Genomic DNA, 14848 nt, shown 5'->3' with positions numbered 1-14848 from the left:
TTCCTGTAAGTAGAGCCCGTGAAGAATGTGGTGGTTAACCCGGCCACCTGCTGTGTCCATTAGGTGCTGGTGGAGACGAAGAGGCGCAGCCAAGGCGGGGCCCTCTGGGTGTCGGCGGTGGGGGTAAAGGCCTGATTCTCATTCCAGCCTGGGTTTGGCATTTGTGCTTTTGAAGAAGAGCTTCTGTGGCAGAGCTGCTGACTAGAATGTGCTATGTATTTAAGTTTTCCTTTGCTCATGGGACCTTCCTAACCTCAGGCCTGGCAGTTGGATGACGAGGCCCTGCCTTCTTGGTGCCTGGCACTTTTTCCCTGGAGCCCTGCACCAGCCTCTCCTCATGATGGAAGGCACCATTGCATTAACACTCACTGGCTTTTTTCTAGATGATTTGGGCTGTGGCAGCTGGCGGTGGGGGCTGGGGGGGGACCAGCAGTGCAGAATGTGCTGGGCACTGCCTGCCATGGGGGAGCACTGTGCGGTTTGGTTTTGTTTGCTTCTTGCTGGTATCCTTCAGGTCTTATCTCTGTAAAGTGCAGGTGTCATTTTTAAGAGAACTCAATCTTACTCTTGGCAGAGTTTCATAAAAATGATGTGTTATGGGCAGAATATGCAACCATTTGTGAAGTGATTTCGCCTCCATTCTCTTGCTCTGCCCTCTCTGAGACATCATGAAGCAGACAGAGAATGGGTTTGTCATACCCATTTTACAGATGAGAACGCTGAGGCCCAAGACCTGCTGCTTTCCCATACTTACCCAGTGGGAGAATGGCAGCACTGGGACTCCTAGTGCAGTGCTCCCTCTGCGGTAGTAGCAGCAAATGCTGCTGTCAAGATGAGTGGCAGGAGAGACTCTGCTGCCTTCATTTTGGCCCCTGCATCACTGCCTGCTGCCAGGGCCTGCAGGGAATCTGGCCGAGTCTTCCTTGACCTGGGCCTCGAGGGTGCTCGGTCTGCTCCTCTGGTCCTGGCAGCATCCTGATTTCTGCTCTGGCCTTGCCCCCGCTGGCGCTGTGGTAACCAGGGGTGCTAAGTCCAGGCTGTATGCATGGCTTTTATGATATCTCAGCTGAAATGATGGGGAGTGTGTGCTCAAGCCCTCGGAACCAGAATCTTAACACTTTTTGTCTTTCTTTCAGTCAAGCCATCTCAAAATCCAAACTCAGGTCAGTATCTTCTTTCTGTTTCTTTGTTAGCCTGTGTGTTGCCTTTGTATGTTCTCACTTCTGAATTTTACGTAGAATTGCTCTGGACTTGAGTTTTCCTCTGTGGGTTATAACATTGATACCGAATTGCAGTCAGTCAATGAATCCTATGAGCCTGCCTTTGGGGGCAGTGTAATAGGTGCCAAAGATCTCCCTCAAAACAAACCAATAAGATCCAGTAATGAGTTTTGCCTCCCCAATAATCCTCCTTGTTCTCTGAGTCATTTTCCTAAGAGAGCTGCTGCTTGTCACTTTTCTGCTCAAAAGCTTTCCATAGAAAGGGAGTTCAAGAAGTCTCCCAAAGTACTAGCATTTCTTGATGTGCATGCGGGTTACGTGTTCAGTTGGTAAAACTCATTGAACCGTATACCTATGATTAGTGTACTTTTTCATCTGAGTGTTATTTTTCAACAAAAACATTTTCCTACTATATATAAACACTAACTTAAAATATACAAAGACCTAAATATAAAATATAAAATCATGAACATTCCAGAAAGAAAACATAGGAGAAAGTCTTTGTGATCTTGAGTTAGGCAAAGGTTTCTTAAGATACAACACCCAGTATACTTTCTGTAACAGAAAACAAACAGATAAATTGGTCTTTGTCAAAATTAATCTTCTGTTCTTCAAAAGAAAAGAAAAAGGTAAGCTTCAGACTTGGAGAAAAATATTTACAAAGCATATTTGATAAAGGACTGGTATCCCATATATATAAAGATTAATACATAAAGAAGAGTGTCAATAATAGAAAAACCCAATAAAAAATGGGCAAAATTTTTAATAGGCATTACACCAGAGAAGAGATGTGGATGGCAGATAAGCACATGAAATGACCATCAGTTGTTACAAAAATGCACATTAAAATCACAGTTAGATACCACTACACACCTATTAGAGTGAATCAGATTTAAATATCTGACAATGCCAGGTTCTGACAAGGATGCTGACTGGTGGGAACTTTCATACAGTGTTGGTGGACATGTCAAATGACACAGCCATTAAAAAAATAGTTTGGTAGTTCCTCATAAAGTTTAAACATATATTTACCGTGTTTATTTGGCCCAGCCATCCCGCTTCTAAGGTGTTTGTATAAGAGAAATGAAGATATATGCCTACGTACAAAGTTGTAACATGAATGTTTGTACCAGTTTTATTCATACTTACCCCAAGCTGGAAATAACCCAAAGGTCCATCAAATGTGAATGGGTAGACACACTGTGGTTCACCAGTATGATGGAGTACCAGTTTGTGTCTGCTGAGTTATGCATCCCAGGAGAAACCCAGCTATGAGCAGGCCAGTCTTTAGTGTCCTTAGTAGAGTTTTTCCACGCTGGCCAACATGTTAGAAGCTGCTCTTTCCATTGGAACTTGCACAGCAAGAGTAATAATAAAATACACCTTACTTGATCCAGGTTTTGGTAAAGAGTTGGCACAACTCTTTCTCTGCTCACTTCCTGGTTTACAGATTTTCTTTTTGCCTAGCAACACAGCTGAGTCAGCCAGGGCTGCAGCTTGGGTAGCCTGGAGATTCCTCTTGACTCAGGCCCCCAGAGGAAGTACCCCATTGTCGTTAGTGAGGCAGCGCAGCCTGGAGAGGACTGACTTTACCAATTGGCTGACCTTTTCATGGGATCTGGGTCGCTGAGCTGCAGCTCACGGCACACTTTACCAAACCATCCCTTTGTGGCAGGGAAGGTTTTCTAGAAGGAGACAGGCTAAAGGAGAGAATATTTTCTCTAATCACAATCAGGAACTGAAGGTAGGTGGAGGACATGCTACTTGTCTGTTTGGCTGAGCTCATTTTATTTTTATGAAAACACGATTCAATATTGGCTCTTCTCCTAAAGGTATATTTTGAGCATCACTAGTTAGAAAGGGCACCTGATGACTCAGTATGAAGATTCATGTCCTACTCAGCTTTGACAACTCTGCCAGGCTCTGGAGGAACCTCAGAGATTTAAGAAAGGATTGAAAAGCTTCCCTTTAAAAAAAACAAAACTAGCTTTGTAGCACTTTGCTGCCTGGTAAACTCTGTATGGTGATTGAGATGCTGCAAGAGATGTGTATAATAAGCGAAGTGGCTCTCTGCACTGATTGCATGAGCAGATCCACGTCCCATATGGTGGATATAGGAACTGCATATGTGTGCAAGTGTAGTTTTGCATCTGCACGTGAATCTATGAATATCTAGATTTTCTAACCCACTTAAGGGCTGCATATGACAGATTCTGGAGTTGTCTATAAGCCATAAGGAAGGACTAATAGCATGATCAAGTCAAGATTATACTTTTAAAAGTCGCATTTTAAGACCAACATAATTTTTATTATGAAGTCTGTTAATTTCTGTGCCATTTGTGCTCATCTTTCTTTCCTGCACTCCCACCCCAGTCTGGACCTCCAGAGTGAAAGCCAAATTATCTCTCAATCATATTTATTGGATACTCAGATGCTGTATCTGTCATCTAGGTAGTAATGTTTGCTTGTCTTTTAGCCGACGCTGGCGTCGCTGGAACCGATTCAATCGCAGAAGATGTAGGGCTGCCGTGAAGTCTGTCACGTTTTACTGGCTGGTTATCGTCCTGGTGTTTCTGAACACCTTAACCATTTCCTCTGAGCACTACAATCAGCCAGATTGGTTGACACAGATTCAAGGTACAAGCAGAGGCCATTCCTTTTTTGTTCTGAACTAGAGATTTCTGTGGCTGTCCAACTGCCATTTGGTCTTATCTGATCGCTGCATGATGAAGTATTGGAACATTTCTAGTGAGGACAAACTTGGTAGAACCATCCAGACACAACAACTACCAGAGCGAGGGTGCCGTCTGTGCTGCGTGGTGAAGCACCTTGGAGCCACTTAATGCCGAGCATCTAATTGTCCTAACCCTGAGCCACCCTAGGACCAAGAATTCTTGGAGTTGGAAGGGACCTCATAATCCCTCCTCCCTGCCCTCATCAGGGAAGCTTCATTTTCCCCGATAGTACTTCTGGCAAATGGTTTTGGTTCCCCTGCTTTGAATGCTCCAGCACTGGGGTGTGGGACACCCATCCCTAGAGACAGCCCATTCTAGTTCGACAGTTCTGAGCCTTTGAAAAGTCCTTCCTTTCATCCAGTCAAACCCGTTTCCCTCTACCTCTCCAGCCTGCTTGGTGATATTTTCAGCTGTTAGAAATGACATTAATAGGTGACTGCTTCTGATATCGTCGTGCCATAAACGAATTCAGACAGGTCTTTTCTGTGTGATTGAATGAAAAAATATGTATAACCTGATGGTGTCAACGCAGAATCATAGGCTTTTAGGGCTGGAAGGCGTCAGAGATTATGTGATAAGCTGCCCCTTCCCATTTTGTCATCAGTGACACTGAGACGTGGAGAAATCAAGTAACTTCTCCACACCTAGCTAGTAGCAGAAGCAGGACCAGAGCCTGGTGGACAGACTGTCCACATGAAGGTCACGTTTCTGTCCTGAGTGAGGTAGTGAAGAGAGAGACAAGGTATTGGCGTATTTCCTGTGGGGCCTGATAGGGAGGGAGTTGTGAGGGGCAGGAGCAGTCTGGGTGTCTTGCGGGAGACCCTGAGGATGGGTGCCCCTTTGTCTTTCCAGATATTGCCAACAAAGTCCTCTTGGCTCTGTTCACCTGCGAGATGCTGGTAAAAATGTACAGCTTGGGCCTCCAAGCATATTTCGTCTCTCTTTTCAACCGGTTTGATTGCTTCGTGGTGTGTGGTGGAATCACTGAGACGATCTTGGTGGAACTGGAAATCATGTCTCCCCTGGGGATCTCTGTGTTTCGGTGTGTGCGCCTCTTAAGAATCTTCAAAGTGACCAGGTAAGGAAATGTGGGTCCCACTGCAAATGTTTTATGAACATGAGGTGGCGACCAGTCACATCCCCGGGCAGGTGATGTTCTGCTCTGTCCCGCATAGGTGTTCTGAGCTGACACCCTTATCTTGACTTATAGGCACTGGACTTCCCTGAGCAACTTAGTGGCATCCTTGTTAAACTCCATGAAGTCCATCGCTTCGCTGTTGCTTCTGCTTTTTCTCTTCATTATCATCTTTTCCTTGCTTGGGATGCAGCTGTTTGGCGGCAAGTTTAATTTTGATGAAACGCAAACCAAGCGGAGCACCTTTGACAATTTCCCTCAAGCACTTCTCACAGTGTTCCAGGTGAGTCCTCCCTCCATTCCCCGAAAAGCACTTCGTGAGCAGCAGCTAAAACTCCTCTGCCTTCTTGTCTGCTCACACTCAGGAAGACAAAAGGACTCCATTTTTGTTCATCTCTGCCCTAATAGCCTGGTAAATTTTGTGCCATTTAAGTTATTTATTCTGCATCATCCTCCAGCTATCTATCTTATGTGATGTAATTTTTTAAAAGACTTCTAGCTACATTACAAAATAATAAACCAAAAAAACCATTTTTTCACACTCAAGCTCTTTCCCAGAAAACTTTTTGATTGATTTTGTGAGGTTTCTTTGAAATAGACTCTAAAATTCTTTTTTTCTTTTGTACTTTTTGATGGCACGCCAGTTGATAAACTAGTTATAATAGATTTACACAAGAAGTGAATTCTCATGCCTCCATGCTTTGGTGTGTAGTTGGAGGAATCAGAGTGGTAGGAACTGTGACAGCCATTGGCCCCTTCTGTCCTCCTGGGATGCAGTGAGGACACACAGATTCTGAGGGTGCCTGTCCTATGGGGCCTCTGCAGGCAGTAGCTGAGAAGGGAGCGGTAGTTGCAGAGAGACACCGATGGCTCTGCTGCTCAGAGCAGCAGCACATGCTCCCCTGACTCTAAGCTGAGGTGCTCAAAACCCTCCTCCTTGGACAGGGTCTGATGGATAAGTTTAAAAGACGCACCTGTCCTCATTGCTTTTCCTGTGTGATGTGAGCTGCAGAGCCTTGCCAGAGACGAAAGGCAGCAGACAGCTGGGTCCCGTGGTGGCCTTTCCATGCCCCGCTCTCTGCTGTGGATGAGTCACTTACCCATTTCTGAAGAAATTCAGAGACCAAAGGGAATGATCTGGACAATTCTCTCCCACTTGGTCATTTTGAGGTATATATAATCTGCTGTAAGCCATAGTTTTGTTGTTTGAATTATACTTAAATTTTGGCTGCTAACCAGTCATTCTTTTTTTAAAAAAAATTTCTTTCAGAGAAACTGGTGTCTTTTTTTTTTTTTTTTTGGTAATGCATGCATATGGCACAAAATTCTAATGTTACAAATGAATAATAATTCTCCCAGCCAGCCACAAATTTCCTCTTCTAGGAAGCAACCACCATTACACAGTTTCTTGTGAATTCTTAGATCTGCATTTTCTGATAGCTACAACTCAGTTAAGCTACCTATAGGTGACTTTCCACAGACAGGAGCTCACTCCACGTGCTGTTTTACATGTTGCTTTTATCACTTCGAGTGTCCTCAAGAGCCTTCCTGCTTGGTCCATAAAAGGCTGCCCATCCTTTGAAACACTGCATCCATACGGTGGTAGATGTGCCATTGTTCATGTGACCAGTCCCTTGCTGACAAGCATTGAGTTCTGTCTGGTCTTAGCCCACATAAACAGGGCTCCAGTAGGTGACCCTGAACACGCATCAGAGGGCACATGTGTTGGCTATAGATCTGTGGGATAAACTCCCAGAGATGGAATTGCTGCTTTAGAGGGTGTGTCCATTTTAAATGTTGACACCCTTGCCCAAGTGCTCTCCTTATGGTTGTATTAGCTCATTCTCTTCACACTGCCCATTGCCTCACTGCCTCTCCCCTCAGTGGAGAGCATGCTTTGGGATGCCCATCAGATAGGTGAAAACGGCATTTCATTGTACTTTTAACAGATGCTCCTCTTATCAGGAGTGAGGTCGAACGTCTTTTCATATGACTCAGAGCCATCAATAGTGCCTTTTCTGTGAATTACTTTATCTTTTCAAATCATTTGCCCATTTTTGTTTGGTTGTGATCCATAACAGTTTAAATTTTAAAAATATCTAGTCCAGATTGAAGATAAAGGAGCTCTCTCTGTCGTCGGAAGATAGCATTTTTTTTTCATTACTGTTCTTATTCATCTGATTCTATTTCATCATGGATTGAATTATCAAATATGATCAGTAGAGGAGATTAAATTTCAGGTCATTGGTGATATCTACTCTTGAGGTAGTTTTGTAAATTTACATCAGACATTTAGAATTTCCTGCTTCTGTAATTTCATAGGTATAATTATCCATTTCCACAGTTGATGGACTATGTGGAATGCTATGCAGCAGTTAAAAGAATGAGATGCACCTTCTGACACAGAAGGTCTCCAGAGTATGTTGTTGAATGAAAAAACAAGCCAGTTGCAGAAAACTTTGCATAGCATGATATCCTTTATGTCTGAAAACTCAGAGAAGACACCTACTGCTTGTTTTCTTTCTATGTAAACATGTTTAAATCTGTAGTTGAAGGTTCCAGAGAGACACAGAAAGAGGATGCTTTCTGGGGAAGGGACTAAAACTGGGCTGGGGTGTAATCAAAAAGCACATAAATCTTGGCTGGGTGAGGTGGCTCACGCCTGTAATCCCAGCACTTTGGGAGGCTGAGGTGGGCGGAACACTTGAGGTCAGGAGTTCAAGACCAGCCTGGCCAACGTGGTGTAACACTATCTCTACTAAAAATATAAAAATTAGCCGAGTGTGGTGGTGGTCACCTGTAATCCCAGCTACTTAAAAGGCTGAGGCAGGAGAGTCACTTGAACCGGGGAGGTGGAGGTTGCAGTAAGCCGAGATCAAGCCACTGCACTCCAGCCTGGCAATAGAGCGAGACTCTATCTCAAAAAACAAAGAAACAAACAAACAAACACATAAGTCTTAATAATAAGATTATTTTTTTTTCACTCAAAGAATTATCTATTTGTGTAGTTAAAAAACAATGTTTTAGAAATTCCATGGGATAACAGATGGATTTGTTCAGTGCAAACTGGACTGTGAAAGGCAGCTTAAACCAGATCTAGGCAGCCATCGAGGGACTCTAAGAGAGCGACTGCAATTTGTGAATCCACCTGCTGGCTGATACCAGTTTGGCTTCTCAGATCCTGACAGGTGAAGACTGGAACGCTGTGATGTACGATGGCATCATGGCTTACGGGGGCCCGTCCTCTTCAGGAATGATTGTCTGCATCTACTTCATCATCCTCTTCATTTGTGGTAACTGTATCCTTCAAGCCGACCAGGCTTTGTTGTTGCCGTCGTTATCTGGTTTTGTTTTTCTTCCTCTGCATTTCTCTGTGGTGATGGTGGTGGTAGTAGTTGTAGCAGGGAGGTGAATGCCTTTACCTTATTAGCTCAATATCTGCTTTTCTTCCATGCTGCTGGGGGACAGCGTCCTGTAAGCAGAATTCCAGAGAGACTTTGAGGGATGTGCTCTGGCTAAGAGAAGCAAGCCCAGGGAAGGAGCATGAGACAGCACACGTACTGGTCCCAGAGGTCACTCAGTTTGGCATCATGTCTCCTGTACAGGTCCCGAGGGATGGCTGAGCGCAAGGCCAGGTGGTTCTTTATGTTATCATTATTGGGAGCTTAGGGTCCATCTGTGACTTCCTAAGACCCTTCATGACTGATGGGAGCCATCTTTGTGGACTGATCTGTGCTCCCCTGGGCTAATTTCACTTTGCTGATCTGTCCATCTTTGGGGATCAAGTATCCATTGGCTAGCTGCTAAATCATGCTGCATAACTTCTCTCTGCCTTACTTTACCCGTTTTCCCTGTCAAGAGGCACTCTCTAATCCTAGACTTCTGGAATTGGCCCTTGGATCTGTATTTACCTCATTCAGACCCTTCCTGATCCTGTAGCCTTTGGTTCTCGATATTTTATCTCCAGGTCCTCCATGCCTAGCACCAGACCTGGTACACAGAGGCCTTTAATGAATGTTTGATGCATGAACGACGTACACACTCAAGATACTACATCTGGGTCTTCACCCTTCCGTTTTAAAAGGTCCTAATCTGAATTCTTCTAAGGTGGCCCAGATCTCTGTAGGTGTTTTCTCCTTTATCTTGTTTGGCTCACTGATAAATTTGCTTCAGTGTGGTAACCTCAGTGCAAACCTGCCCCCTTTTCTACAAGGACAGTGCTTTGTGCTATAAGGTACTTTATGAAAACCCCATCTCAACACATACACATCCTTGTAGTCCCTTGACTCAGCTCTAAGGCCCCCTCCACCAGAGCCACCCCTGCCCTGTCTCCCACCCAGAGAAGGTTCTTCTACCTCTGAGCTCCCCCTCAGATTTTATCCACGTCTCTTACTGCCTGTAGGTTCTTCTGTCTACTGGATTTTTATTTATTTATTTATTTATTTTTTAGAAGGAGTCTCACTCTGTCATGCAGGCTGGATGGAGTGCAGTGGTGCAATCTCGGCTCTCTGCAACCTCTGCCTCCTGGGTTCAAGTGATTCTCGTGCCTCAGCCTCCTGAGTAGCCGGGATTACATGTGTGCACCATCATGCCCAGCTAATTTTTGTGTTTTTAGTAGAGATGGGGTTTCTCCATGTTAACCAGGCCAGTCTAAAACTCCTGACCTCAGGTGATCCGCCCGCCTTGGCCTCCCAAAGTGCTGGGATTACAGGTGTGAGCCACAGTGCCTGGCCTGTCTACTGGAATTTTGAGTGGGCATTCCTCCATCTCCCTAACTAGATGGATAAACTTCTTGAGTCAGGAATCTTTTTTATTCACATCTCTCAATAGAGTACAGGATCTTGCACATAGTTGGCCCTTGGTAAATGAAAGGTGATTATTTTCTTTTTCTGCTGTCCTATGGTTGACTCTTGAGGCCACAGCAACATCCTGGACTTAAATCTGCGGAGAAGTATTCCCTGGTGCTTGTCTGTGGTTGCATGTTGTTTTCTTTATAGCACATGTCACTGTATCAGAGCTGCTTAGGGAGCTGCTTATGCTCTGTCTTCCCCAACTAGAGTAGACATTCCAGTGTGTGGTGTTTCTTCCTGTGCCCTCAGCACCCACAACAGTGCCTGGCACATTGGAGGTGCTTGGTAGATCTTTTTGGATGAATTCCAGAGCATGCCACTCTTTAGGAGGGTCTGAGTAATGCCTCCCAATGCAGATGATGGATTTTGCTCTGGGAAGTTGTTACAAGCTTGTAAGATCTTCCTGTGGCTCATCACTCTGGATTTGCTTTCCACTACCCAAAGGAGTTGAGTGTCATGGCAAGACTAGAGAGATTATTGTTTCTTCACTGAGATCATGGAGGGAATACTCTGTACAGCTAGTCTCATCACTAGCCCCTGTCTGAGTTACCATTACCCCAGGCCTAGCAGAGGAATGCTCATGTTACCAAGCCATCTTCAGTCCAGGACAAATTGCTTCCTGAGGCTCATTGCAGCTCCAGTTAAAAAATAGGCCAGCATATCAAAGGCTTTTTGAGTCTTAATGTAATTCACTTATGTTTCTCTCCTCTTTAAAACCTTGAATAGATTAGTCAGGCATGCTATTCCCTCACAGAGATTTCATCATCTGTTCCTTGTTAGGTTATGTTGGTTTACATGTTCAGCAACCTATCCGAGACAACAGATTGCACAGGGCGTATGGGACAGTGCTATGCTGCTCCCGTCTCAGGGTCTCTGGGCTCCTGCAGTTTTGCCTGCAGATGGCCAGGTATCAGGCAGAGAGAAGTATTTGTCACAGAAGGGGGCCTTCTCACTTACTGCCCTCTCATCCCTGTGCTTCTCAAAAACATGCTTCACTGCTAGTGGGTAAGAAACAGGCATCTTCTGATTTAGGAGTGTTGTTCGGAATACTTGTTAAAAACAAAAACATTCAAGAAAGCCATGTATACAACATTACAGTAACAGTGAAAAAATACGATAATTTGTTCAGTCACCTAACCTTTTATTGTGTTTTTTAACTGGAACTGCAATGAGCCTTAGGAAGCAATTTGTCCTGGGTTGGAGAGGGCAAAAATCAAGTTCAGGTACAGTGATCAAAGATTGAGCTGCAGTGAGACTATTCACAATAGTCCAGCACCAGGTGGCAGTAAGTCAGACACATTATAGTCAGTCAGTGTTTGTGGAGTGAAGGAATAAATGAGTTATCTGTAGACTCTGAAGGTTATTTCAAATGAGAAAGTCTCATACTGTCTTGTGCAACAGGATCATCATTTGAATAACTTGCAACCTTTGAAGTGGTCTATTTTGGAAAGCACTCCCCTGAATATATATGTTGTAGTTGTAGTATGTGTTTAAAAAAAAAACCCAAACTACTTTTTAATTATACCATGTTTATATATTGTTTTATATAATGTATAACATAGCTATAGATACATAGATGTTTGGACACACACACACACACACACACACAGAGAAAGGTTGAAATTAGTGGGTTTTCATGGGTTTTAGTGAATCTTAATTTTACTTCTGTAGACTGTCCTTTTACAGGTTTTTACTTTTTGTTTTGTTTTGTTTTTGTTTTGTTTTGTTTGAAAAGCAGGGCTCTGGTACTCTAGTTTTGCTGTGTGAGTGTAACACTTGGGACAGTCACTTACTACCAGCCTCCCAGGATGCAGAGGTGTGTGGCTTTGCCATTGATGGCCTCATGTAGTTGCATTTAGTAGTGTGTTGTGCCCTTAAAAAGTTCAAATTAGATATTCTACTGAATGTCTTCTTGGCCATCGCTGTAGACAATTTGGCTGATGCTGAAAGTTTGAACACTGCTCAGAAAGAAGAAGCGGAAGAAAAGGAGAGGAAAAAGATTGCAAGGTAACCCTGTTTTCCCCTGACGTGTTTGTCCAGGGGCTGTGTTGGGAGCCCTGCAACAGTTGCAGCCTGCCAGGCTCACCCCCGCGTCACAGCAGCTGCAGCCCCCAGGTTGCTGCTTTGTGGATCATGGTTGACCATGCACTGCAGACCAAAACGGATGGAATTTTGGGCAGAAGCCAGGCTCTTGGCTCTTATCCCTTGGGGCTGAGAGTGGGAGTCACGTGTCCCCATGCTTAAAGAATCACTGCAGTTAATTTTGGCGTCATAAAATAAATGATGCATTCAATGCTGATTAGCTCTCAGATGAGAATTTTAATAAGATGATCTGTGTAATGAATCCATCGCATTGAGATTACCAGGAAGCTCTGAGTTTGGATTGTGCTAGGCTCTTGTGGTTAGTGTTGTTTCTAATTAAATTCTGTCCTTCATTGGAGCATTGTTGATTCAGAATCCTGATTAGCATTTTTATACAGAGTAACATGGTTATTTGGTTTCTTGTGCTCTTTTCTCTTCTCTTTAGAAAAGAGAGCCTAGAAAATAAAAAGAACAACAAACCAGAAGTCAACCAGATAGCCAACAGTGACAACAAGGTATGTATTCTAAGATATTTCTTCCCTTTTTGTTTCAAAATGATCCTCTTGATCTCCATACATGTACCATTTACACTGTGGAAGTGTCTCGTGTATCATTCTTGTAATATTTTGGTGTGAAGAATATGGCACACCATATAGACCCTGGCTTCCCAGGGGGATTCTGGTTGAATTTAGGCAGTTAGTTGTGTTCACTGATATTTCACCAGAAAACCAATATGATAAAGCTTTGACTAGTTTGACCACTTCTGTTTTCTTTATTGGAATTGTGCAGTCAGACCTGACCTGTGGTCAGGATCACATTAGCGTCTTCTGAGTGGGTATGAAAATCACGGATTTTTAATAGATGTCTGTTTCCAGAGATAATCCCAGGATCAGGTGGCCTCAGGGCTATACTGTCAAACTGAATCCCATTTATGACAGCGCTGGTTGTTTTGTTCTTTCTTTGTTCATCGAGTTGATAAATGCTTACTGAGTGGCTATCATGTGTCAGACACTGAGGATTCAGGAATGAAGAAGACAGGTCCCTGCCTTCATGGGGCTCACAGTCTGGCAGAAAGACAGGAGTATGAGATGCGTTATCACATGGTATGAGTGAATGTGCTGGCACAGGGCAAGGACAGAGCCCTGAATGGTGCTGGCTAACCACGACTGGGTCAGGGCTCAGCTTTCTCCTCACCTGCCCTCAGGCCTTCTGTCTGAAGCAGAATCACCATCTGGGGGCATCTGCCTGTCCCTGCACACTCAAATACAGATGCAACTTTGGGGAGGAATCCATGCCCTATGCTGGACCACCAGGGTGACTTTTCCTCTCTGAAGTGCATTTAAGTCAGTCTCCCCTCCTCCCAAGACGTCTTTGTCATCCTAGGTTACAATTGATGACTATAGAGAAGAGGATGAAGACAAGGACCCCTACCCGCCTTGCGATGTGCCAGGTATGGTGGCGGAGGCTGGAGACGCTGGCTTTGCTGTGTGTCTTTGCTACTGCTTTGTGACCACCTGCTGAGTCTGCGGCCAGCCAGCCCAGCAGCGTGCACATGAGCTGCTGAGGCCACCAAGGCCGTGGGGCCAGTTAGCTTCCCTTTTTCCCATGGTCACAGGCAGCATGTGTTACCCAAATTCCAGGTGATGGGGAGGGAAAGTGCAGGTGGGTCAGGGCAGTCCCAGCTTCTGCTAGGAGACTGGTCCAGGAGGCCCCTGGGTGTTAGCGCTCACCTGACGCTTTTATATTTGACTGGCACATTTATTGGCTGATATGGGTGGGACTGTGGAGTTGGGAGCCTAGGAGCTGATTGAGACTGAAAGTCCCACACAGTTTCTCAGTTTAGTCTGAGTGAGGAGGTTACTGGGGAAACAGCCAGGTGTTGGGAGGTTGGCAGTGAGAATCTCAGCACCACCACCTTTCATCTGTGGTCAGATCTTACCCCAGTGGGAATCTCATCATTCCCACAAACTAAACACGCTCACCAGACAGGGACACTTCTCAGCACCTCCCACCCCTGCAACACACACTCAGTCCATATTATGAAGGAGCAGGAGGGTTTTGATTCATGTAAGCAGGTAGATGTTGTTAAAGTTTAAGTCAAATTTGCATGTGAAATTAAGAATAATTCAAACCCATATGTAGTCTTTATTTCATGCCTATAAAAAAAGTATTTCATTTAAAGTAGGGGAAGAGGAAGAGGAAGAGGAGGAGGATGAACCTGAGGTTCCTGCCGGACCCCGTCCTCGAAGGATCTCGGAGTTGAACATGAAGGAAAAAATTGCCCCCATCCCTGAAGGGAGCGCTTTCTTCATTCTTAGCAAGACCAACCCGTAAATACTCCCCTTCTAGTCTCTCACGGCTGCCTCTTGCCAGTGACCCTACAGGTTGCTTGAGGGTGGCTCGGGTGGGGGTGAGGGGAAGTGGTTCACAGCCCTTTCTGAACCTGAGTGTCCCTGGCGCCCTCACCCAAGTCCCCTCCAACCCCTCTCTCCTCCACTGTGGCTCTTGCCCTCAGCTCATCTCTTCCTAGCTGCCTCCTTCCCACAGGGGTGTGGCCAGGTCCTGGGAGGAGCTCCATTCTAGATTCTCCTCTCTGCCTTCACCCCTGCATGGGGACAGCAATGGGGAAAGCCTTGTCCACCCCAGCATATTCCAGTTGGAGCCCACTGCTCTGGTGTTCAATGCTTCGGCCAGCCATGGAAATTTTTCCTAATGAGTGGATGTTCTGTTAGGATGCCTTGTGGGATGAGAATTTTTGTGACCAAGGTCTGCATAGCATCCTCATCCTCATAGAACCCCCATTTCGTTGATCAGTTTTCCCAGTTG

At 44.9% G+C, this 14848-nt stretch overlaps 1 protein-coding gene across 6 annotated transcripts in view; it reads left to right on the top strand.

Annotated features, from left to right (window-relative positions):
- CACNA1D (calcium voltage-gated channel subunit alpha1 D) overlaps positions 1–14848 on the top strand; it is a 335843-nt gene that overhangs the window by 237585 nt on the left and 83410 nt on the right. For all 6 annotated transcript variants that reach the window (XM_024244717.3, XM_054552053.2, XM_054552054.2 and 3 more), the window contains 9 exons: positions 1137–1163; positions 3697–3857; positions 4808–5033; positions 5166–5373; positions 8269–8389; positions 11833–11947; positions 12468–12537; positions 13406–13472; positions 14205–14352. In XM_024244717.3, coding sequence (XP_024100485.1) covers positions 1137–1163; positions 3697–3857; positions 4808–5033; positions 5166–5373; positions 8269–8389; positions 11833–11947; positions 12468–12537; positions 13406–13472; positions 14205–14352 — 1143 coding nt within the window. The remainder of the gene's footprint in view (positions 1–1136; positions 1164–3696; positions 3858–4807; positions 5034–5165; positions 5374–8268; positions 8390–11832; positions 11948–12467; positions 12538–13405; positions 13473–14204; positions 14353–14848) is intronic.

This window comes from Pongo abelii, chromosome 2, assembly GCF_028885655.2.
Source record: "Pongo abelii isolate AG06213 chromosome 2, NHGRI_mPonAbe1-v2.0_pri, whole genome shotgun sequence".
Lineage (NCBI taxonomy): Eukaryota > Metazoa > Chordata > Mammalia > Primates > Hominidae > Pongo > Pongo abelii.
Note: the sequence above shows the minus strand (reverse complement) of the source record. Positions and strands in the feature narration are given on the sequence as shown.